The sequence below is a fragment of the Pipra filicauda genome, unplaced genomic scaffold, assembly GCF_003945595.2.
Source record: "Pipra filicauda isolate LSUMZ 115617 unplaced genomic scaffold, ASM394559v2 scaffold31_size4109673_pilon, whole genome shotgun sequence".
NCBI classification, from domain to species: Eukaryota; Metazoa; Chordata; class Aves; order Passeriformes; family Pipridae; genus Pipra; species Pipra filicauda.
The window spans coordinates 1,634,385-1,658,663 of record NW_024104443.1 but is presented as its reverse complement, the minus strand read 5'-3'; the positions used below and the strand labels follow the sequence as shown (position 1 = coordinate 1,658,663).

The 24,279-nt window shown below is 44.6% G+C and overlaps 2 protein-coding genes across 16 annotated transcripts in view; one reads left to right on the top strand and one right to left on the bottom strand.

Moving 5' to 3' along the window:
• Positions 1 to 1,751: 1,751 nt before the first annotated feature.
• On the bottom strand, positions 1,752 to 21,970 carry GIN1 (gypsy retrotransposon integrase 1). Of its 4 annotated transcripts, none has more exons than XM_027731966.2 (9): positions 21,818 to 21,966; positions 19,713 to 19,757; positions 17,600 to 17,745; positions 16,504 to 16,697; positions 15,160 to 15,465; positions 14,300 to 14,488; positions 14,037 to 14,204; positions 12,677 to 12,965; positions 1,752 to 3,527 (listed from the first exon to the last, which is right to left on the bottom strand). In XM_027731966.2, the coding sequence occupies exons 3-9, from the start codon at positions 17,736 to 17,738 to the stop codon at positions 3,229 to 3,231; spliced, it is 1,584 nt and encodes a 527-aa protein (XP_027587767.1). In that variant the 5' UTR covers positions 17,739 to 17,745; positions 19,713 to 19,757; positions 21,818 to 21,966; the 3' UTR covers positions 1,752 to 3,228. The 4 variants fall into 4 exon arrangements, with proteins under 4 accessions (XP_027587767.1, XP_039239640.1, XP_027587766.1 ...); XM_039383706.1 differs by lacking the exon at positions 21,818 to 21,966 and adding an exon at positions 21,326 to 21,434; XM_027731965.2 differs by lacking the exon at positions 19,713 to 19,757 and having other exon boundaries at positions 21,818 to 21,965.
• The window catches only part of PPIP5K2 (diphosphoinositol pentakisphosphate kinase 2), a 47,589-nt gene continuing 45,069 nt past the window's right edge, over positions 21,760 to 24,279 (top strand). For 10 of the 12 annotated variants that reach the window (XM_039383702.1, XM_039383700.1, XM_039383701.1 and 7 more), the window contains exon 1: positions 21,760 to 21,860. The gene's annotated coding sequence lies outside the window, so the exon portion shown is untranslated. Of the gene's footprint in view, positions 21,861 to 21,976; positions 22,035 to 24,279 lie in introns of those variants that run through there. The other 2 variants (XM_039383705.1, XM_039383696.1) reach the window with 2 other exon arrangements.

The following is a 24,279-nucleotide window of genomic DNA, read 5'->3' as shown; positions in this document are numbered from 1 at the left end:
TGGAGCAGAGGGAGGAAAAATTCCCTCATTGGATTTATAGCCTGTAACAGGAGGAGAGGGAAGAACTGACTGGGGAATGCATTCTGAGGATTAACTGCTCCAGAATCAAATGTTTTAAAATTAGGTTACTGTCTGAAAGTGCCTTCCTCTTCAAATTAAAGTTTTTTGTATACTGTTTTTCATTCCAAATTTCTACATAGTTTAATTACCAAGATGTAAACAGCAGGCCATCGGGTCTTCTAATATGTGTAGAAGAGTGCAGTACCCATTTCCTGAAGGCATTGATAAATCTTGTTTGTGTAAATTTTAGCCTTCTAATTTAAAGCAGTGTCTGGTCCTGGGGACTTCTGACATGGCATTTCCTTCTGTTGAACTCACAGGTGAGCAGCCAATCTCTCAGGCCCACAGACAAAGGCAGCTGCTCACATGCCTTCCTGAGTGTTCACCACCTAAAGATAACCTAGGTTTTGTTTTTAGGTAGCCAATTAAGTGAATGTACCCATTTTGCTGCAGTCCCCCAAAAATTCCATTTGAAAGAACCAAGGAGGTTACTATGCAACAATTTTGATGCTTGGTCATTACAGTAATGTTTGTTGCAGAAAGCCATTGACAGAGATGTGGCACCAAAGCAAATGAGCAAAGAGCACTTATCTGGTTCTCAAAAGTGTATTTCCAGATTTGGTAACTGCTTGCTCTGAAAAGCAAATTGTGACTCATTGGTACCCTCCTGCAGGGAACATTCAGTTCCAGGGAGAAGAAGGAAGAAATTTTAAAACGTCTGTAGCTGGAAAGCAGAAACCTTAACACAGAATGGGCAAATGGTAGACAAAAGTTCAGGAAGTATTCCAACAAGAGGCAAAAAGTCTTCATTCCACAGTAAAAGAGTCTTGAGTGTTAGTACAGTCTGTTCACTAGCAGGTATTTTTATAGTGTTTTTCATCAAGCTCTGAGCTGGTAATTAGTGCTTTTAGCACACCCAAAGGATAAATGATCACAGCTCTGTGCTGGGAGGTATGAGGAAATTTGCACTTACTTTCATGTTGTTCTCCTTTCTGTTCCCAGCCTGTTATCAACTTGCCACAAGGGGGCACAACAGAATTTCTAAGAATTCTGTTATTAAATTTTGCTATTGTCCTATCATAAATGAAATCTCTATGCCAGTAAAAAAGAGTACAGGACATTTGTGTATTTATCTAAGTTGATTACAATACAAACCAAGAGTGAGCAGGTCACACCTCACTGTGGTCACAAACACACGCTTCACTGTGGCTGGAGCATGAGCTTCCTCAAGAACACTGTGCTGCTTGCAGTGCCTCGCATTTCCCAGTAGGGCTTTTTTTCAGTTTCCGTTGACTGTTTTTCATATCAATAAGCTTGAAACCCCTGTATTTTATTTCAATGAGCCTCCCAAATGCACAGAAGGCCACATTTCAGTGCACTGACGAGACACTACTGCTTGTTAACACAGTAGATCAAAAGTACCAGGAAGCCAGAATGATCAGCATTACATGGTATGTGAAATGATGTTTTTTGTTTTGCCCATTCCCATCTCTCTGCAGCATTTTCTCTCTCTCCAGTATAGCTCTAACAGCACTACAACCCTTGCTTTACTAAAGAGCTTCCCCTCAAAACAGCTTTGCTGTACTGTGTGCAATTAAGGAATATGTCATTTAAACTAAAAAAAAAGAGGGGCTGGTTCTTTTTTGCACCTAACAAAGCAGGAAGGAATCTTACAGACAACTGCCTTGTTCTCCAGTTTTATCACTGATGCTAATATTTATTTTTGCAGGCACTATTACATAAACATATATATATTCCATGTGTGCACACACACAATGTATTCAGAAAGAGGGTACTGCCTCCCAGAACCATCCCTCTGAAAGAGTCTCAGTGGAGAAAACCTGTATCTGTAGGACTGGATTTTCAGAAGACACAAAATAGTTTGAGTGTTAATTATTTTCCTTTAGAATTTTAAGAAAGGCTCCTGTCATGATCCTGAGATCTTTTCTCACACAGCTGCATTCCATGATATCAAAGACATACTGTACCATAGGCATGAATTTTTTAGGGGGTTAGGTACCTAATTAGCCTTGAGGACCACTCTTATTACCTAAGATTAACTGAAAACTCATAATAAATAGTACTTTCCTCCACCTGTGTTGTAAGTCACACGACATTCAGCAGCAGAAATAAGACACATTCAGAGAGCAAGATAAGCAAATCTTCCACAGTATTGGATAGAAATGGCTGCATTTCTCAATTCAGTTTTCTGCTAGTTGTCTTCCTCTTTGTGTCAGTCCTCTGTAAAAAGAACCGACTGACACTTATCAGTTTCCCACATGAAAAAATTCCTGTTCAGCTGACTTTGAAATAGAGTCTTCTCAGCAGGAAGTCCAGACCAGTAACAGCTTGCTCAAGGAAATCAGAGAATAGGTTAATACCAGTGCTTCACCTGTCAGTGGAAATCTCCAAACCTGTACAAGCTCAGTGATCATGTAAATGTAATGGAAAACTGCAAGTTTGTGAAAAAAAGCACAAAGGAATACTGAATGCTCTTAAGACTTTTTTACATGCTAGAAATATTAAAATTGTTCACCCTAGCAGTGTTTTGATAAGTGGGGAGCAGATGAAGGCCTCCTTCTTTCATTCACAGAACATTACATGTAATTCATTTCACAGCTTTATTATTTTGTGAGATCTTAGAACTGTGTGCTAGACTAGAAATTAAAAGTTGTAAAAGGCAGAGTTTGCAGCTTCCCAGAAAGAACAGAAAACTGTTATGTAACAGGAAAAGGAAGACATGAGCTTCTCTCCAGTAAAGGCAACATTTACACCAAGTTGTTTAGGTTATATTCATCCCACAGTGTCGCTGCACATTAGGAATGAGTCATCTAAGTATTAACAAAAAAGGTCATTACAGTGAAATGAGGCATTTTGTCCTGAGAGGATAACAGTAAGGCATGGCCACACTGCCATTCTACCAACAAAATCTGAAATTCAAATACATGATGAAAACTCGTGCTTGTACTAGGGTGTGCCTGTTTTTGCTAACAAAGAATTTCCTTCTTAACACCCATGCAAATTAACCAGTGGGTACCCGCAGAACTCTCATGTTCATAAAGTAGTAAAGTGGATTTAGCTAAGTAATTTGGACCTAATATTTTTTTTTTCAGTCTGCTATGGTAGATCCAAACTGTTTTGGCAATGATATGTGACACAAGACCATGCTTAAGTATCCTCTATCTTGGTCTGAAGCGTCCAACAAGGTGAAGGCCATTGCTCTGGCTTTGCAGTGTTTGATTCAACGCGATGATCTTCTCTCAACTCAGACTCGAGTTTACCATCTGTTGATTCTTGTCCTTTGCAGGCTGCAGGTGAAATCTGTACAGCAGACATGACATCTCTTGTGTAGGCATTTATTTCCCCATCAGCAACAGAGTCTGGTTGGCTTGAATTATTGGATCTTTCAGATAAGCCAATATAGTCATGGTCAACAACTACTGCACCTTGTAGAAAGTAATGGTTGTCTGTAAAAGGAAAGGAGCCATTAGATCAGATCATTCAAGTCATACTTCACCTGTTAGTAAGGTGCTAACTTTCTTTTCAAAACAATTCCCACAAGAGGGCAAGAACGTTTCAGTGACAGCAGACTGATAATGTGAATTTCCTAATTTCACTGAGTACCAAATGTTTGGCATCTTGTTATGTCCACAAAATGCTTACAATGTTCCACATAAAGAACTTTTCTTAGCTACATCGATGACTAAGTTGACATCTGTCATAGTCACCTGCTGAACTAATACCTTGAATGAATGGACATGCAGATTCTTTCATTTTGTGCATGCACACAGAGAAACGTTGTTTCTCCAAGCGTTTGCTGGGAAGTCTTAATGCAACACAACAGGCTTTTTTAAGCTGTAAAAACTAAGTAAAAAAGAAGAAATAAAAAGAAACCAAACTCTATCCCAGCCAAAACCAGGACAGTCACTTCCTGGAAAAAAGGGGGAAGAAACTCTGTTTACACACTGCTTCTGCAGTATTCAGTGGTAAACATATTAGGTTCTGATAATACAAAGACAACTGTTTAACTTTTTATACAGTGACATAGTTCACCAAAGTTATTGTAATAGCTGTACGTTATCTGCATGCTTGCTATCCTGTGATTACCTCTCATGCATCATTAATTTTATGAGGAACTGGAAGGCACAGAGTGATCGTCCAAGAAAAAGTAGTGGCCTGCAGACGTGACATAAAATTTGTATCTTGGTTATGAAATCTTCAGCTGACAACTAATATAAATATCAGCTTCTTACATCAAATTCCAGAATTAGTTTCAGCTTTGTACATCCCTGAGCTTTAAGGTGTGATGGAAGATACTACCATCTCAATATAGTTTATTTATTTTCAAGAACCAAAGCTTAATCACACATGCAGATAGGGTAGGAATTATTCTCCTTTTCAAGAACCCTGATGTAAAAAGCACCTTGATCTGTGACATAAGTCTTCTGAACACTGAGTGTTTATTTTCCTCAAAATGCCTGTGGTGACTCAAAGACAGCATGAACACAAAAGAAACAGCTGCCACTTTTTGACTAATATGGCAGCACTACAAAAGGACATGCTGAGGTCCAAGATCAAGAGCAGAAGTTGGTTACCAAAATCTTTGGGAATTTCTAACCATCTGTTATAGATTAGGAAATCAGGGGAATTTTTCTTCCCCTGCCCTACTCCAAAGGGAAAAACAGAGTGGGTGGGGGAGGGGAAGGGAGGTCATTAGCGTTACAAAGGATGTAGCCTGCCAGGTTAATGGGCCATTTGGAGAGACGAGGGAGGCGGGGGCTGGTTCTGTTCGGAGGGGTGAGGGGCAGACTGCGTTGTTGGCTCCCTGGGTGCAGGCAGGCATTTTGGGGAGGGCGACCGGAGGTCTAGTTTTCTTTTGGCTGTTCATCCTGGTCAGCTCGACTTCTCATCCTGCTGCCTTCGACCTGCCTGACTGTCCCGCTCCCCGGAGCTGCTGTGCCTCATCGGAGAGTTTGCTTGCCCACGGGAGAGGAGGGGGAGTTTTTTGAGACACCACTACCTGAGACTGTGGTGAGTCCCCGCCACTTGAGACAGCGGTGAGTTCCCGTGGGAGTGTACTGCCTGCCTTCCTTTTCTTCCCCACGGAGGGAAGGACCCCCCATCTCCTTCTCGGCTTCCTCACGCGGTCCGGGACCGCTCTCTCCAGACCCCCTCTTCCCGCGGGTGACTGCCGGAGCCCACAGCGCCCCCTGCCGACCACGGCAAGGTACTGCAGGTCCTGCACCTTCCAGCGATCCCACAGCGCCCCTGCCGACCACGGCAAGGTACTGCAGGCTCTACACCTCTAGCGATCCCACAGCGCCCCTGCCGACCACGGCAAGGTACTGCAGGCTCTACACCTCTAGCGATCCAACAGCGCCCCCTGCAGGCAGCGATTAGGACTGCGCTAAGGGACAAAGAAGTACTCCTTCAGACTTTTTTTGTTTTCTTTTCCTAGGACTACTGTCTAGGGTTTTTTTGTGTTTTGTTACTATTGTTGCCAACATACATATATCTTTTAATAAAGGGTTGTTATTTCTTCTGGGTTTTTTTTCCACACTTCCTCAATTAAAGCCCCTTAATTTTGAATTTACAATTGCTGAGAGAGAGGAGTTTGGTCTATTTCATAACTCATCCTCTTTAGCAAACATTCCAGTCTCATCAGACTAGGACATTTTTGGCGCCCAACGTGGGGCCTGGAAAGAGGAAAGGTGGAAAAAGAATAACTACCCTTTGTGTGAACTACGCGCATTTTGAACCCCTTGTGTGATTGACACGCGCTTTGAACTTGTAGGCACCATGATGTTAGGGGTTGTTGCTTTCCTCTGGCATATAACTATGCCAAGATATCTGTCCCACCTGTCAATGTGTTTCAGTTCAGATACTAGTACTCTCATTGCGATAAGTACCTTTGAGTTTGTGCATTGGGTATATGACACAACAAACTCAACACCTGTGGTTTTCATCCGGAATATGTCCTCAAGGATGCACTACTGCTCTAGCCTAAGCTGTTTCCTCTGGAGTTTTAAAGATAATAGCACCCATTCCTATGGAGAAACATAGGGGAATGCATGCACCCAACCCTTTATTCAGTTCCCTTTTGAATACAATACAATGGCCTCTGGGAAGTTTAAATCCTTTTTAGATGTCAGAGACGTTTCAATTGTTGGGCTTTTCATCCTAGTTTGTGCCATTATAGTATACCTGATATACGAAGCCAAGGCCAAGAAGTACCGAGAAGGCGTCCAGGAGCCCGCCCCAGGGGTGGAAAACCTCGAGTGGCATGGGTTATGGGAGGACATGGGTAAATTCCTAGAAAGTTGCTCAGCTCCCATAACATGGAAGCTCACCCTTGAACAACTCTTGAACCCTACAAAAATAATGAAAGCCGTGAGGGAGAGAAGTCGTGATGGATCCATGGAGAGGCAGTTGGCAGCTGCATGTGGGGCTTTGGCCATTGCCTACAGGAAGTTGCTCGGTATGGCGCAGCACTTCCAGGGGAAAGGAAAGGATGAGAACAAAATGCCTAACACCAAGGTGACTCAGGATAAGTCCAAAGCAAAGGGGCAGAGCAAGCCAACGGAAGTTGCCCCCATCCAAAGGAAGAAATATAAAGCCAAATCAGCTCGTCCAGTTGACGATCATGGGGAGGCAGGATCCCCACAGGCGGCTGCTCCAGAGCCAGAAATCATCACTGAGTCTTTATCACATAACAACTTACGGACAGACGTTGCTCGTCGACCAAATGAGCCCGTTCTGGCCTGGATGATCCAAGTTTGGGACTCTACAGGTGATGCCGTAAACCTTGATGGCGGTGAAGCGAGGTTCTTGAGGTATACTGCCCAGGATGTGGATATTGAGGATGCATTTGTGAGGGAATCGAAGTCCCTGTCTCTCTGGGCACGGCTTCTGGATGGTGTGAGGGAGAGGTTCATTTACAGAGATTCTTTGCAGGCAGATCATTATACCACGGGCTGGAAGACCATAGAAGAGGGAATCCTACGGCTGAGGGAAATGGCATTGCTGGAAGTATTGTTTGGAGGGGAAGGGCAACCCACCAACGATCCTGACAAGGTTAAGTGTACACCACAGATGTGGTGGAGCTTCACACGTATGGGGCCGTCCACACATAAAGGTTACCTGACATCATTACAGGCTGGGGAGAAGCGGGAGCCAGTGATGTCTGTAATAAATAAACTTTGGTTGTACGACAGTATGATCGAAGGACCGCTACAGGCCCGCATCTCCTCTGTAGAGACAATGATTAACGAGCTCAAGGAATTAACTACAGGGTTGAAAGAGAGGATTGAGGAAAACAATTTCTGTATGGCCCCAGTGAGAACCAGACGCCCCCCAGCTAGAGAGAGCGGACAGACCTCACGAACTGAGCTGTGGTACTTCTTAACTGACCATGGAGAAGACATGAGACGGTGGGACAGGAAACCTACCCTAGCAGCCCGAGTACAAGAGTTGAAAGAGAAAGAAAAGGGGAAATCTGCGAAAGTGAGTGCCATACCAGTATCCTGCGGGCAGAGACCTGACCCGCTGGAGGGCACCTCCCATCGACATTCGCAAGAGGAAAACGGTGACTGGCAGGATGAAGACGAATGTTAGAGGGGCCCTGCCTCTAGCCAGGTAGAGGCACGGGACAACCGTGTCTATTGGACTGTGTGGATCAGATGGCCTGGCACGTCAGACCCACAGAAATATCAGGCTTTGGTTGATACTGGCGCTCAGTGTACGTTAATGCCCTCAGGACATGTGGGACCAGAGACTATTTCCATTTCTGGGGTGACTGGAGGGTCTCAAGAGTTGACCGTGGTGGAACCTGAGGTGAGCTTGACCGGGAAAGACTGGCAGAAACACCCCATTGTGACTGGTCCAGATGCCCCATGTATCCTGGGCATTGACTATCTCAAGAACGGGTACTTCAAGGACCCCAAGGGACATAGATGGGCTTTTGGAATAACTGCTGTGGAGACCGAGGCGGCCAAACAGTTGAACTCTTTGCCTGGCCTCTCGGAGAGCCCTTCGGTCGTAGGGTTGCTGAAAGTCGAGGAACAGCAAGTGCCAACCGCCACTACAATAGTGCATCGCCGGCAGTACCGGACAAACCGAGACTCTGTGATCCCCACCCATAAGATGATCCGTGAGCTGGAGAGCCAAGGGGTGATCAGCAAGACCCATTCACCCTTCAACAGTCCCATCTGGCCTGTGCGTAAGTCTAACGGAGAATGGAGGCTGACTGTGGACTATCGTGGCCTGAATGAAGTCACCCCACTGCTAAGCGCTGCTGTTCCAGACATGTTGGAGCTCCAGTATGAGCTGGAGTCCAAGACAGCGAAGTGGTATGCCACTACTGACATCGCAAACGCATTCTTCTCCATTCCCTTAGCAGCAGAGTGTAGGCCACAGTTCGCTTTCACCTGGAGGGGTGTGCAGTACACTTGGAACCGACTGCCCCAGGGGTGGAAACACAGTCCCACCTTCTGCCACGGACTGATCCAGGCCACATTAGAGAAGGGTGAGGTTCCAGAACACCTGCAATACATTGATGACATCATCATATGACATCAGCAGAGGAGGTTTCCAAGAAAGGAAAGGAAATCATCCAGATCCTCCTGGGAGCCGGTTTTGCCATAAAGAAGAGTAAGGTTAAGGGACCTGCCCGAGAAATCCAGTTTCTGGGAGTGAAATGGCAAGATGGGCGTCGTCAGATCCCGACAGAAGTCATCGATAAGATCACAGTCATGGCCCCACCGACCAGCAAGAAGGAAACGCAAGCTTTTCTGGGTGCCATAGGTTTCTGGAGGATGCATATCCCGGAGTACAGTCAAATCGTAAGCCCTCTCTATCTGGTTACCCGAAAAAAGAATGATTTCCAGTGGGGCCCTGAACAGCAACAGGCATTCGAACAGATTAAACGAGAGATTGCACATGCTGTAGCCCTTGGGCCAGTCAGGACGGGGACAGATGTGAAAAATGTACTCTATTCTGCAGCTGGGAATAAAGGTCTCTCCTGGAGCCTCTGGCAAAAGGTGCCTGGTGAGACTCGAGGCCGCCCACTTGGGTTCTGGAGCTGAAGCTACAGGGGATCTGAAGTCAACTACACCCCAACAGAGAAGGAGATCCTAGCGGCTTATGAAGGAGTACAAGCTGCCTCCGAGGTGATTGGCACAGAAGAACAGTTGCTCCTGGCACCTCGACTACCAGTGCTGAACTGGATGTTTAAGGGAAAGGCGCCCTCTACACATCATGCCACTGATGTTACATGGAGTTAAGTGGATCGCTCTGCTCACACAGCGTGCCCGTATTGGAAATCTGAATCACCCTGGGATCCTAGAAGTCATCACAAATTGGCCGGAAGGTGAGAGTTTTGGTCTAGCAGATGAGGAAGAAGAAGAGCAGGTGGTACGGGCTGAGGAAGCCCCAGAATTCAATAAACTACCGAAAGAAGAAGCACGCTACGCCCTCTTCACTGACGGTTCCTGTCGCCTTGTAGGAATGAAGCGCAAAAGGAAAGCAGCTGTATGGAGTCCCCCCCCGACAAGTTTCAGAAGCTACTGAAGGGGAAGGAGAATCGAGCCAATTCGCAGAGCTCAAAGCTGTCCAGCTGGCATTGGACATTGCTGAATGGGAGAAGTGGCCAAAGCTTTACATCTACACTGACTCGTGGATGGTAGCCAATGCTCTGTGGAGATGGTTAGACAGATGGAAGAAGGCCAATTGGAAACGCGGGGGAAAACACATCTGGGCCGCTGATACGTGGCAAGACATTGCCACCCGGACAGAGAAGCTCACTGTGAGAGTCCGCCACGTAGACGCCCATGTGCGCAAAGGCCGAGCCAATGAGGAGCATCGCAACGATGAACAGGCAGACCGAGCTGCACGAGTCAAGGTGTCACAGGTGGACCTGGACTGGCAGCACAAAGGAAAGCTGTTCCTAGCACAGTGGGCCCATGACGCCTCAGGCCATCAGGGCAGAGATGCCACCCATAGATGGGCACGAGACTGAGGGGTGGACTTAACCAAGGACATTATTTCCCAGGTTATCCATGACTGTGAGACCTGCGCTGCCATTAAACAGGCTAAGAGACTGAAGCCCCTATGGTATGGTGGACATTGGAGTAAGTATAGGTATGGGGAGGCCTGGCAAGTTGATTACATCACACTGTCACGAACCCGCCAAGGTAAGCGCTGTGTGCTTACCATGGTGGAAGCCACCACTGGATGGCTGGAGACGTATCTGGTGCCTCACACTACTGCCTGGAATACCATCCTGGGCCTTGAAAAGCAAGTCCTGTGGCGACATGGCACCCCAGAGTGCATCGAATCAGATAACGGAACTCATTTCAAGAACAGCTTAGTTGTGACCTGGGCAGAGGAGCATGGCATCAAGTGGGTGTACCACATCCCATACCACGCAGCAGCCGCAGGGAAAGTTGAACGACATAATGGACTGTTGAAAACCACCCTGAAGGCGTTGGGTGGAGGGACAGACAAGCACTGGGACCAGCATCTAGCAAAGGCTACATGGTTAGTTAACACCAGAGGTTCCATCAACCAAGCCGGCCCTGCCCAATCAGAGTCCCTCCACACCGTAGATGGAGATAAGGTCCCCATGATTCACGCGAGGGGGGTGTTAGGGAAAAAGGTTTGGGTTAACCCTGCCTCGAGCAAAGACAAACCCATTTGTGGGACTGTTTTTGCCCAAGGGCCCAGCTGCACCTGGTGGGTGATGCAGGAAGATGGAGAAACTCGGTGTATACCTCAAGGAAACTTTATTCAAGGGTGAACTGGCTGTAACTGTATACTTGTATCTGTATGTAACCCTGCACCTGTATCTGTATTTGTATCTACCTATTAGTGGATGTGTATATAGTTGGAATACTGCATGTACCTATGAGGATCAAAGATTTAATCTGATAAAGTGTGGTAGCATGGGAAAGAAAAATTAGGGGTGGATAATGTTATAGATTAGGAAATCAGGGGAATTTTTCTTCCCCTGCCCTACTCCAAAGGGAAAAACAGAGTGGGTGGGGGAGGGGAAGGGAGGTCATTAGCGTTACAAAGGATGTAGCCTGCCAGGTTAATGGGCCATTTGGAGAGACGAGGGAGGCGGGGGCTGGTTCTGTTCGGAGGGGTGAGGGGCAGACTGCGTTGTTGGCTCCCTGGGTGCAGGCAGGCATTTTGGGGAGGGCGACCGGAGGTCTAGTTTTCTTTTGGCTGTTCATCCTGGTCAGCTCGACTTCTCATCCTGCTGCCTTCGACCTGCCTGACTGTCCCGCTCCCCGGAGCTGCTGTGCCTCATCGGAGAGTTTGCTTGCCCACGGGAGAGGAGGGGGAGTTTTTTGAGACACCACCACCTGAGACTGTGGTGAGTCCCCGCCACTTGAGACAGCGGTGAGTTCCCGTGGGAGTGTACTGCCTGCCTTCCTTTTCTTCCCCACGGAGGGAAGGACCCCCCATCTCCTTCTCGGCTTCCTCACGCGGTCCGGGACCGCTCTCTCCAGACCCCCTCTTCCCGCGGGTGACTGCCGGAGCCCACAGCGCCCCCTGCTGACCACGGCAAGGTACTGCAGGTCCTGCACCTTCCAGCGATCCCACAGCGCCCCTGCCGACCACGGCAAGGTACTGCAGGCTCTACACCTCTAGCGATCCAACAGCGCCCCCTGCAGGCAGCGATTAGGACTGCGCTAAGGGACAAAGAAGTACTCCTTCAGACTTTTTTTGTTTTCTTTTCCTAGGACTACTGTCTAGGGTTTTTTTGTGTTTTGTTACTATTGTTGCCAATATACATATATCTTTTAATAAAGGGTTGTTATTTCTTCTGGGGTTTTTTCCACACTTCCTCGATTAAAGCCCCTTAATTTTGAATTTACAATTGCTGAGAGAGAGGAGTTTGGTCTATTTCATAACTCATCCTCTTTAGCAAACATTCCAGTCTCATCAGACTAGGACACCATCCTACTACAGAGCATGACAATTTTATTTGCTCTGGTAATAGAAACATATTTAATTCTTCAGTAGCATGATTTAAAACAAACCATTCAAAAATCAGTTCTCTGATATAGTCTTTCTACTTCAAGGCCTTTAGAGGACACTCAGATGTTGAAAAAAAAAAAAGTCGAAACATCTACCATCTGCACTAGTCAGGCTAAACAACAACAAAAAAATAAAACTGATGTGAATTCTGTCTACACCAAAACAGAAACACCATCAGAAAATGCTTCTTGAACACAGTTCAGCCTGCTTATACTTCTAGCATGTTTAGCCAGCCAGGATGAATAGAGCCAGACCAGAGATTAGAAGCAACTTTAGTAGAAGCTATTTTTAAAAAGACTTCAGACATGATTCATTAGCTCTGTTCCATGCTCTGCATAGGTTTGACGTCACTCACAGTCGCTGTTCTCCCTTCTGAAAACCAGTTACTACATTATTATATAGTGTTAATTTAATTCCCACTGGTGAGTGAATGATACTTGTTCATCCTCATAATCTAACATGAAGACATAACAGAGAAGTTAAAAAAACCCAAACAAACAAAAACCTCAATCTTTTTCACATATATAAAAATATAAATTAAAAGAAATTACATATATATATATATACACACCTTTTTCACTGGACCCTCTTATGTATGGCTTGAGGTGAGACATTTTGATGGGTCTTTTTAACCTGGATCCTGTGGCATCTCTTAATATTGCACAGCCATTATCTGTGATATAATCTATAATACAAGGACCAACCCATTCTGACTGGAAACGACCATCCTTCCACCAGTTTTTTCTCTGCCTGAGGACTTCATGACCAACTTTAAGTTGCAGGCTATTTAATTGTTGTGTCTTCCTTTTGACTGTGATTTTGTTTTTGACTTTTTGTTCATCTGAGGTGTTTTTCTCCACCTGCAGGAAGATACATATGAATTACATTTCCTTTCTTTCCAAAAGGAACAATGCATTTTCATAGCACTGGTTAATAGTGCATAAACATAACATCGATTGGTTTTGTATGTGTGTGATAGTCTTCACCCTAGGCCTTCCTGGAGACCAGCTTGTAACCGGGAAGGAACTAGGGTAATGACTTAGGAAGTATTCCATGCTATTCCTTTCCGTAACACAACATATAAAAAGGCGCAGATAAGAGAGTTCGCTCTCTTCTCTCTTCTGGTGGTCTTTCCGTAGACGGGCTTTTTTTATATAGGCCAGGGCCTGCTACTCCGACCTGCCGTTATCTCTGGTCTCTCTGGGAGGCGTGCGGGAGTTGGTTGCTGCCTTGCACAGCTCTGCTGTCCCAATCAGGGAAGTATTTCATTCGTTTTTATATTTATTGACTAGCTCTCTATTAACGGGTATATTTAAGAGCTATTTGTTTTTAGGCTTCTTTTTATCCCTGTTTCCCCCTCCTTTTTCCCTTTTTTCCCCCCCTCGGGAGCTCCCTGTTGTGGATAATATATTCAAATTGTATATATATAATTGTAAATATATATATTTTTGATAGAATCCCGTTTAGTTCAAACTTCTTTCAGTTTTTTTCCTGTGGTTCGTTTTTTTCTTCCCTCTCTGGGAAGCAGGCCTTGTTGTCAAGTTTTGGAGACTTGGCGGGAAGCCAGCTCCAAACTTGCACAATGTGTATAGTTCATAATCATGTAGGGCTGAAGAGTTATGAAGAAATAGACTTTATCTTCTTAAATCAACAGTCCATAGGCAACAGTTTTCAGCTTCTGTAGATACTGTTTTACTCCTGTAAGTCAGAAATAGTAAATTTTCAACAACTGGCCAGGTTACTCTTTCCAAATACATATGAGATTTGTTACACTGAAATCTAGCCATCACAGAGGAAGGAAAACAAATTAAAAACCACCACACAAACTCCCACATTGTTTTAAGAGGTTAGTTCTACTTTGTGCTTCAAGCCTTTCCATCTCTTTTATCTCTAGTCTTCTTACTAGCAAAATTTGAATAGATAACATTTACCTGGCAATCTGAGGTCTTCTCTTCTTCCAGTGCTTGACTGACTTTTTTAGTTGCTTCAAATATTTTGGCAAACATACTGTATTCTCCTTCCACGCTTATATTCATTGGCTCAACAACATATGGGTTACGTTTAAACATTTGGAAATACGGGGTGTTTTGATTTGGCTCCTATTTAAATGGGAACCAAAAGCAAGCAAATTTAGCACACAGCTTTGCAGACATTTTGGGGGAGTTCAGTCAAAAGAGGAAGAATCTTCACATACCAAATTTGTCAAATTGAAAGCATAGGCAATAGCAGACAAATGTTCATCCCAATCATTTGGATAGTCAATGCAGTACTTGCTAAGAAAAGCTTTGATTGTCTTGGACATTCTTTCATTTACATCATCTGTCTGAGGATAAGACAATACAATTTGTTTCATTCCAAACAGTGCAAAGAGTTCTTCATTTATCTTCAAAAGAAAAAAGGACACAATTAGTGAACATTTCCCTTCTCCTTTATCCTATTTCAAGTAAACAAACTGCTTTCCACCCCTTTTTTTGATATGATGGTGACTGAGGAAAGTCTTACATACATAATACATATTGGCACCAAATACTCCAGGGTTGTGAGTGAGAGCTAAAGAAGTAAGTATGGCTTAGGAGCCAGTAATTCATAGTTTCTAACTACACTTCTGCCACTTAATCTGTCATTTCCTCTGTATCACAATCTGATGATCTTACCATCTCTAAGAGGATCAAAGCATGGTAAGTTCTTCATAATAACCACAGGCCAATGTCAAAAATAGCCTTAGCTATTGCTTACTGGACAATGTGGATGAATGAAATACAGCACACCAGAGTGTGAAAACCCATGCCAGTTCAAATGAGTGACAAAACCTGCACTATGACTGCCAGGAAATAATTTTGCTTTATCCAAAAAATAAAGCCCTGGGAAATACTGCATAATGTTACAATTGCAAATAACTGGTTTGTCATGTGCTAGCTTCTTTTCTACTTTTTAAATTGAAGAAAAAACTACTTGAGCCTTTCTCAGGAATGGTCTAAAATTCAAATCCAATATAGGGGAAATTTTTTTTTTCTTGGGAAAAAAAAAAGATTAATCAGCCATGTAAACATTTACCTGATAAACGAGCTCCTTCCCTTCATCAATAGGCATTTTTTGAGGCGGGCCATATAAGAAAAACACATTTATGAGTGCCTTAGCAATTTCAGCTGCTGAAGTGTCACGCAGTGGTAAGATAACAGTCCATCTTGTAAATAAATCTGTCATAATTATGATGTATTTGTGACTTCTGTTGGTAACATTAAAAGGTCCCATAAGCTCTATAGTAACTGCTGTCCATGGGTCTTCTGTTTTGAAAGGTTGTGTTTTGGGCCCAGTGATGGTTGTGTTCTTTGCCACTTGGCAATGCTGGCAAGCATACACCTAGAGAAAACATCAGGAAAGATGTTACCAATAAAAACCAAAGGTGAAGGTTTAAGACAATCATCAGAATCAGATCTCCACTATTCCTCTCTAAATTAGCTCAGACCAGGCAATGCAAAACAAATTCATTTATCACCTTTCTTACAATTTTTTACTCTCAGATTTTTCAGCCCCAGCATAAAACCAAAATAAAACCAAATAGCTAAGGCCAGGAGAAAGACATGTGCAGGAATTCATAGCTGAATTCCCTCTGTCCTGAAAGCACTGTGCTCTTGCAAGTCCATTACCATCTGTAAATACTAAAGGAAGCATGAAGCAGCTGGGACTAAAAGGAAGTCCCTTTTGGTTAACCTATGTATGCTGTGGCTGAAAAACACTGGCAATACATAGTCTTACCTCATAACATGGATCAGCTTTATCTCCAGGACAGAGGCCCTTTGTACAATCTGAGTTGAAGGCACAGACTCAACTTCAGTTCATGTTACAGTTGCATATGACCCCAAAGTATCCAGGTGATGTCACAAACCCATAGCAACAGTAATTTGGCCTTAAAGGACATTTACATACAGTTCCCTGAAGGATTGAACTCTACCAGGGACCATGTCCATGCGTCTTTGGGTAGAGGAGAAGGAACTTTCCCTAGCAGTGATTTAACTGTCTCGTGAACACAACTAATTGTAAGGCAGAGACACCATTTTCATGTTGTTATCTGCCAGTAGCTACTCTGGCCACATATCCTTGGGATGGCACATTGCATCCTAAGAAAGATAAGTCAAGAGAAATCACTCTCCAAGGCTGGATCTGCCTTCAAAGGCATCATGGCTCCCCACCAGCAGGTAGAGAAGTGTAAAAGCCATGTTGTCAGTAGTAACGGGGTAAAAAGGAAACACCAAGATGACCATTTTCAGTGTGATTGTGAGTTCATGTTTCCTCATCATGAAGCAGTCTGGGTACTTGCTGTACCAAAGCCATAGGACTGCAAAACATTTGTAACTAAAAGACAACATAAAAAATTATCCTGTAGCTAACAGACCATACCCACTGCTTGACATCATTTGTTACAGAGGTCCAGTAGTAATTAGACTCCACTAAAGTCAGTGTCCTTGATATCCCATGATGAGCACCAGCAGCATTTTCATGGCATTTCTTGAGCACCTTTTTCTTCTCTTCATCAGAAACAATTACCAGGCGCATTTGTTTTCTATCTTTTCCAACATAGAACAATTTATTTTCTGAAAGAAAAAAAATACCAGCAAATTATGTGCAAGTGCTTTGCCCTTTTCTTTAGTTTAAAAAACTCCTGAGCATGATTCGGAACAGAACTGATTACAGTAACTTCAATTCACTTCAGTGTAAATGTAGTTTTTTGTTTACAAATATTTAAATTATTTCCTCCGAAGAGCCATCAGTTCACCTCTGTTTATTGATGCAGACTTGAGGAGTTACAAGGGCAGGTCAGAATGCAAACAGTGATCCCACAGAAAGTCTGACTGAAACACAAGGGTGGAAAGGGGAGGTAGGAGTGCTGAGTTTTTGCTGCTTGAGAAGTTGCTGTGTGCCTGCCAGCAACCTGACACTGTAAGTCACAGCTTTAACTCCTCCGTTCCCTCTATATAGAATTGGTAGGTTTGATGGGACTGAGAGAACACAGCACACTACAGAGGCTCACATATCTCCTCACAGGGCCTCAAAGCTGGGAAGGGCACAGAGGTTCTCAGGTGACTGATGGCAAAGTTGTCCTTGCACTTCTGCCCAGCCATACACAGTATTCTCCAGAAAGGATGGAGCATTCCTTGTCTACAGCTGCAGATCTGGATTTCCCTTTCTGCAATCCTGTGAATAATGGATTGCAATGGCTGTCTATTTCTGGAGTATGTAGAACAAGGTTTGGCTTTCAGATAGATACATAAATCCCTCTTGGAATGGAATGAAGGAGATCAAACTTCCATTTTTACAAACATCCTGTTATACATTAACCAGGATATGCAGAGCGTTTGTTTTATAGAGAACATATTAAAAAAAAAAAATCACAGAACTCTGCAGAGCAAGATCCCACTTCTTTTGTTTTTTCCTCATATCAGCAAATCTTCACCTAAATATCTATTTTCAGAGCAATCTGAGAGAATATTTTTACCTTCAAAAATGAATTTTTTGGCTGCCCTCCTGATTCCACTTCTTTCACTTGACAGTGTTGTGGGATGATATTCCCCTGTTCTCTTGTAGTATGCAATCTGCTTCAGGTGGAGCCCACCACTTTTTCCACTGCGAACCATTGTCAATCTGAACAAAACGCACAGGATTTATGAGATGGAGCCACTGTCAGAGGAGCACATCCTCAGTTTTCACTGATTTCTTTGTAGCTCAAAGGCATCCTGGGGTTGTAGCCTCTAAGAGGATGTTACACCATTCACTGCACTTCCCTTGATACCCCATACTCTCAACTTAAGCAATAAGAAATACTGATCGAAACACTAATTTTGTTCTAAGCAGAGTTGTTTTCATAAAACTGTGTTTTAAAATTTCCACACAATGGGGACTTCTACTAGATTCATTGGACAGGGGAAGGAAATAGCACCAGAGAGAAGGAAACTGTTCTTCTCATTCTTCAATGTTTGGATAGCCCTCAAATGCAGGTGTGCTGGAGACTGGATGTGTCCAAAAATTCGCCTTAGTTGAAAAAAACCCACATAGACAAATAGAAAAAAACACCAATTTCCTAACTAGAAACTGACAGAAATGTATTTTATTCATTAATTCATCTGACAATGAGATTCTGAAGTTCTAAATCAGGTTCTGCATACGAGATAACAATTGACATGGGCTGACTTACCTGATCACATTCATAAGCTAAAATGTCACTAGTAAAATGGGTCACTGATACAGGGAACGTTTGGGTCTAGTAAGAATATCATCAAAATAATTAGGAAATAATGAAAATCAGAAATATTCAAAGGCAGAATTATTCATGCAGGCTCTAAAAGATTTCAGTGATTTTTTTTTTATTTCTTTTTTCCAAATCTGTTCCAGCAGCAATGAACATGTGAATGAAACAGCAGCTTGATCAATGTCTACAGGAGCAGGATAAGGCTTGGAGTCTGCCATGTCATAGTGAATGCTATTTATCCACAGCATTAAGCGAATGTGATAGTTTTCACCCTAGGCCTTCCTGGAGACCAGTTTGTAACCAGGAAGGAACTAGGGAGGTGACCAAGGAAGTATTCCATGCTATTCCTTTACGTAACCTGAGGTATAAATAAAGCCGACCGGAGAGACCTCGCTCTCTTCTCTTCCGGCGAGGTTCAAGAACAGTAGGTCCCTACGTGGTATTGCTTTTCTGAAGTTGAGGCCTGTATCGACTGCTGTTGTCTGCCGCTGCAGGAGGGGAGGGTGCTGGGCCAGGTCTGACTGTCCTGCTTTCTCAAGGGAAGTGGTGAGATTTTGCCAGTTCTTTAGTCTACTGGTTACCGGGTTTTTAGATTGTGCATACCTGTTTTGTTTCTGTCCCTTTGCGTCCTTTTTTTGCTCTTTTTTTTCCTTCTCCCTTCCCCTCTTCCCTTTTAGGAAGCTATTTGGGGTTTCTGGGGTTATAGGTATATAGTATTCTCACTGTATATATCTGTTTTATATGTAAAATATATATATTTTGCTATAGTTTGGCTGTTTGATTTTTTTCCCCTCTCTAGGAAGCAGGCTCTGCTGTCAAGTTTTGGAGACTTGGCAGCAAGCCAGCTTTAAACTTCCACAGCAAATTTCTTCCTTATCTTGCCAGCATCCCAGGGCTGGACTGTGACAACATAACCTGCTAAGAAGAGTAGGTAGTTTGTCTGCCATACCTGCTAACTGGCATATAATTGTGGGGAAGTGACAGTATCCAGTCACTCTGGAATGTACATGTGATGCTATTTGAAAGCAAAATGTGTAAGACACATGTCTGGGTTTTCATTTTATAGATTCTCACCTACCTTCACTATGCAGGTGGTGGGAAGGGAGCAAAGAGCTATTAAGAGTGTTTATGCCTGCTTTACTCCATTCCTCTCAGAAATAAAATGTATGTTATTTACAGAATAACATAATCTAAATGTATAACTGGGCCAAGCACTGCTGTGTTATTAATGGCAACTTCATGTTCCAAATGCGACAAGACCTTTGCCCCACTGAATAATTTTTCTACAACCCAGAGCTGGCTTTCAAAACCAGCCAAGTCTATTGACATACAACATCAGTGTTTTAAAGCGAAATTTTCGTACCTGGGACAACTAGCACAGATCCACTTTTTGCCACCACAGTCCTGCCTGTGAGGAAAGAGGGTGTTTCAGAGCAGGGAAGGAGAGGAGCCAGAACACAGCAGCTTCCTGTAAATTTACATCTGATAGCACAAGCCAAACCAATGGACTGGGTTGGTAAATTGACTAACTAACAGCAGAAAGGAAGGTGAGGCTGCCATGAAATAAATTCATGTTTCTGATATTTAGAAGTCACTTAACTGTTATTTTTGACAGCAAAAGAGCACTGGTGAAGGGCAATTAAAATATCCCAGCTGCCAGGGGTAAGTATTCAAGTTTCATTCAGGATTTTCCTGATGGCCAGTCCTACATTTAAGTTACCTGTGCACAGCCTGAGGTCAAAACTAGCCAGGTATGACCTATGACTTAACCACAGAGACGATAGGCTGGTTTGGCTTGACACAGACTTTCACATGTGGCAGGAAAAGATGTTACCACAACAATCTTTATTCTTCCAGTGCTTCAGAAAGTCATGCCTGAAACAGTGAATATTCTCCATGTAGTACAAAATGAACGATCCTAACAAAATTAAGTTGCACAGCAACACAATGCATTTAAGCTGATACTTCAGCTAAACAGAAGACCCATTCTCACTCCTGCAAGAGCAGTTTCTGCTATAAGGGTTTGGAACAGCTTAGGGAAGACAAGGAAGAAAGAATATACTATGTAGCATCCACACGCTTTAATTTAGTAGGATCCTGATCCAGCAAACTCTTAAGTGCTTCAACAGTCTGCTGGATTGCAGCCTAAGAGGACAACGTTATATGAGCTTCCTTCCTGGATATTTATTTTCTTGCGTCCCTACTAATCTTTTCCCACAATACCTAATTTACTTGGTTTAAACCACTCTTAAAAACAAACAAATAAACAAACCAGCCCTGACAATAACAAGTTATAAAACCTCCTAGTTTTGTTGTTTATTCAGATAATTCATATGCTATGGCTATCAAAACTCATAATGTATCTGGTAGTCTAAAAATCAAAGACATAAGAAGAGCAATCAATTTTTAGTACCTTTGAAGCTGGAAAAGAATTCACTGCCTTTCAGTCAAGGGAAGTATTTTGGCAAGAGAATGAAACTTCCATATATTCAGAGCTCTTTTTGCTCTAGTGTCTTGGCTAAAACAATCGTACCTGCTAACACTTGGTTATTTTACCCTTTAATGCCCATTTTCTCCTACGCACAATCACAATTCTGCAAAATAGTTTGTCCCTGTAAAACTATTGTTTTAGACCAGCTTCCAACTAATTCCCCTACCTCTGTCTGCAATTCCTATCAGAAATGGGAATTCCCCAGTGAACCCTGAATCATAGAATGGTTTGGGTTGGAAGGGACCTCAAAGATCATCAGTTCCAACCCTCTCACATTGGCAGGGACATTTTTCACTAGACCAGGTTGCTAAAAGCCCCATCCAACTTGGCATTAAACACTTCCAGGGATGGGGCATCCACAGCTTCTTCAGGGAACCTGTTCTAGTGCCTCATCACCCTCGCAGTCAGGAATATCTCCATATATCCGATCTAAACTTTCTCTCTTTCAGTTTGAAGCCGTTCACCCTTGTCCTGTCACTACACACCCTTGTAAAAAGTCCCTCTCCAGCTCTCTTGCGGGCTCCCTTTAGCACAGAGCTTCAGGAACACAGCCTTCCAAAAACCTGTAAATCAGACAGGCACATTCCCCTACATCCCTCCCTGGCCTGTGGGAGCTCAACAGAGGGCTGGGGCCGTCTTCTGAGAGACCCAGTGGGTAGGAACTCGAAACCAGCGCTTCGCCGCCCGCGGTAGCGCCAGGCGCCGTGCGGAATGCCCGGACGCGGAACTGCCGCCGGGAAGGCGCCCGCCCGCCCGCGAGACTACATCGCCCAGCATGCACCGCGCGGGGCACGCTGGGAGCGCCGCTCCCGCGCGGCCCGTCCCCCGGGGGCTACGCGACCGAGCCCCCCCCACGCATGCGCTGAGCGGCGCCGACGCGACCTTTTTGCTGCCCGCCACCGCCTTCCCCCCGCCGCCCCCTCCGCAGAGACACCGCCCGGCACCGCCCGGGCACCGCCGCGCCCCTGGGCACCCACCTGCTCCCGCAGAGGTACCGAGGTACCAGCCCAGCGGCACGAGGTACCGGCAGACGCACAACCGCAGCGGCGGCCGCGGCGGCGCCCCGGGACTTTTGTGGCGCCCCCGGAAGTGGCGGGAGGGGAGGGGGAGGGGAGGGAGAAGGGGGGAGGGGAAGAGGGGGCGGGGCAGCGGCGGAGCCGCCTCGTGAAGGGGCCGCGGGGCCACCGCGGGCAGGTGAGGCTGCCGATCCCTCCTGTTCCCCTCCTGTTCCTCATCCCCTTCCTTCCCCGTCCTTCCAGTCCCCGGGGGCGCGGTGTCTGCGGCGAGCGGGAGTCTCCTGTAGCGGTGGGGCCAGGGCGAGAGTGCGGGGGGCCCGGTCCCGAGCGCAGGGGCACGTCTGTGTCCGTTGGGAATGCTGGGAGCTGCTCCGAGGGATGCGGAGGGCACGGCCCTGGGCGCTCTGTGCAGCGCTTTGTTTCTCGGAGAGGGTTTCCACACCGGGCGTCCGGGTTTGCAGCGCACGGAATGTCGGGTTAAGCCTTTTGGTGCAGGCGGGCGCGGGGTGAAAGGTAGTGCGGCCGAAACGGGAACGGGGAGGGGTAGTGGAGCATCTTTCGGATCTCTGCGTTTGGGGCACGCTGTTAACGTCCCAAAACTGATGATCCAAAACTGATGATGAATTCAGTGTAGAATTAGCTGGGGGCAAGAGAGATTGCTGTCTATAAAAAAAAAAAAAAAAAAAAAAAAAAAAAGGAAAAAGCAGGGTTAGCCCCAAATCTGAGAATCGATTGCATGTTTTAACTAGAATCGATTACATGTTGGAACTATAAAATAACCTGTTGGAAGCAGAGGTGGGAGAAATGAGGGGGTGAGTGGCCCCGTGTTAACGTTTCTCTTTGTGCCTCTGGTGGTTTTTTTCCTGAACCTGGGAACTCTACTAGGTATCATAAGATTTGAAAGTGCTGGGGGGTTGGCAGTTGTAATAGTTGACTCTAGTTAGTGACTCTCCTCACTCAGGCAGTAAGACTGGGGGAGATCAGTGTCACAACCACTTCAAGTAAGTGGTTTCCTTTCTCATCCGTACCATTTCTATCTCAGGTCCTCTCACAGTCGTTTGTCACAGTGTTTCTGCATTGTGTTGTGTCTTTCTAAGCATTGTGTCCCCTTATCTATTTAAACTTCTCTGTTTCCACCTCTTCTGCATCCCTTCTGCTTCCCTTCTGCGTCATCTTTCTACTCGAGTAACACGCCAAACTGCCCCCCCCCGCAGTATCAAAATTCTATTGAATCCGTCTTTGTCTCAATAAACAAGTTTTGATTCAACCAGTAACAAAGCTCTTCTTGCTATGTAAAACTTTTTTTGTGGCATACGGTGATATAATATGCTTTTTACGGTTCAGTATATGAGAAATATGGATTTTTATACTGGTTGGCTTGTCTTGTCTGTCTGGTTCATTCTGTGGAGAAAGTTTCTTCCTTCTGGCAGCTGTGGATAGAACAAATCAGAGCTCCAGAGGCTGAACCCAGTGAACTGTGGTATAGATTTTTTTTTGGCCAAAACTCTTTCATCTCTACAGAGTTGAAATAAAGTTCTTTGTGCGAATCTGGAGAAGCTGTTTTGACATCTTTGAGTGGGATCTCTAGAAACTTGGAGGCCAGCCTTTCCTGAAACATTCAAACCTTCCAGAAATATAAATGCCTTTGTGTGATGTGTTTGACAGGGTTTGATTTAGAAAGGAACTTGGAGGTTAATGAATGTGAAGGTTATCTGTTCTCTGATTGTGCAGGAGACACTTGTAACACGTGCCAGATGTCAACTGGTAGTAGTTTGCCAGTTTAAAAAAGTAAAAATACTGCCTTTCTGTCTTGTAGGTAATAGAGTGATATTTACCAGATGGACTTTTATCACATGGCAAGGTGCAACTCTTCTCAGGAGCTCTGTCCCCTGAGCTACTGTAATATGGAGGGTCAGACTGAAGTCTTACTTAAGGCACAAACATTTAGGTGGCAAAGTTCTTGGAAAATAATCAGGTCTCCAGGAAAGATTTAGGCAACTGCAGCTGGTCAGTTAGCCTACCTGCATAGAATTTAAAGGAATGTTGAGTGCACCTCCAAATAACACTGACCAGAGTTGTTTCCAGTAGGAAAAGCCAATAAATGGTGCATTGGGAAAATGAAATTGGATTGATAACCTAGTGGTTAGAACAGTTGACTGGAACAGGACAAATACTGTTTCTGTTCCGTCCTGTCTCAGTGATTTCAAGTGCCTGTTTTCTGTTTATCAGAAGCATGTCCTCACCACCAAGCTGAAAAGACTGTGTGTAAAAGCACCTGCATGTTTATGTTACTGCTGAAGATGGAGTGTGAGGAACAGTGCAGGAGGTTTTTTTTGCCCAGAAAACACATTTTGAGTGCTCTGGTGGGTTGACATCATTTACCTGGACTGGTGGAAAGCATCTGATACTGTCCTTGCAACATC

What these genes read in the sequence shown, in the direction of transcription:
- GIN1 (XM_027731966.2), bottom strand. Translation starts at nt 17,738, where the DNA reads ATGGTTCGCAGTGGAAAAAGTGGTGGGCTCCACCTGAAGCAGATTGCA. An exon ending in CAAAAAATTCATTTTTGAAG is followed by an intron (nt 16,698 to 17,599) that starts GTAAAAATATTC and finishes TTTTTCTTTCAG; the next exon opens with AAAATAAATTGTTCTATGTT. An exon ending in AGAAGACCTCAGATTGCCAG is followed by an intron (nt 12,966 to 14,036) that starts GTAAATGTTATC and finishes ATCTTCCTGCAG; the next exon opens with GTGGAGAAAAACACCTCAGA.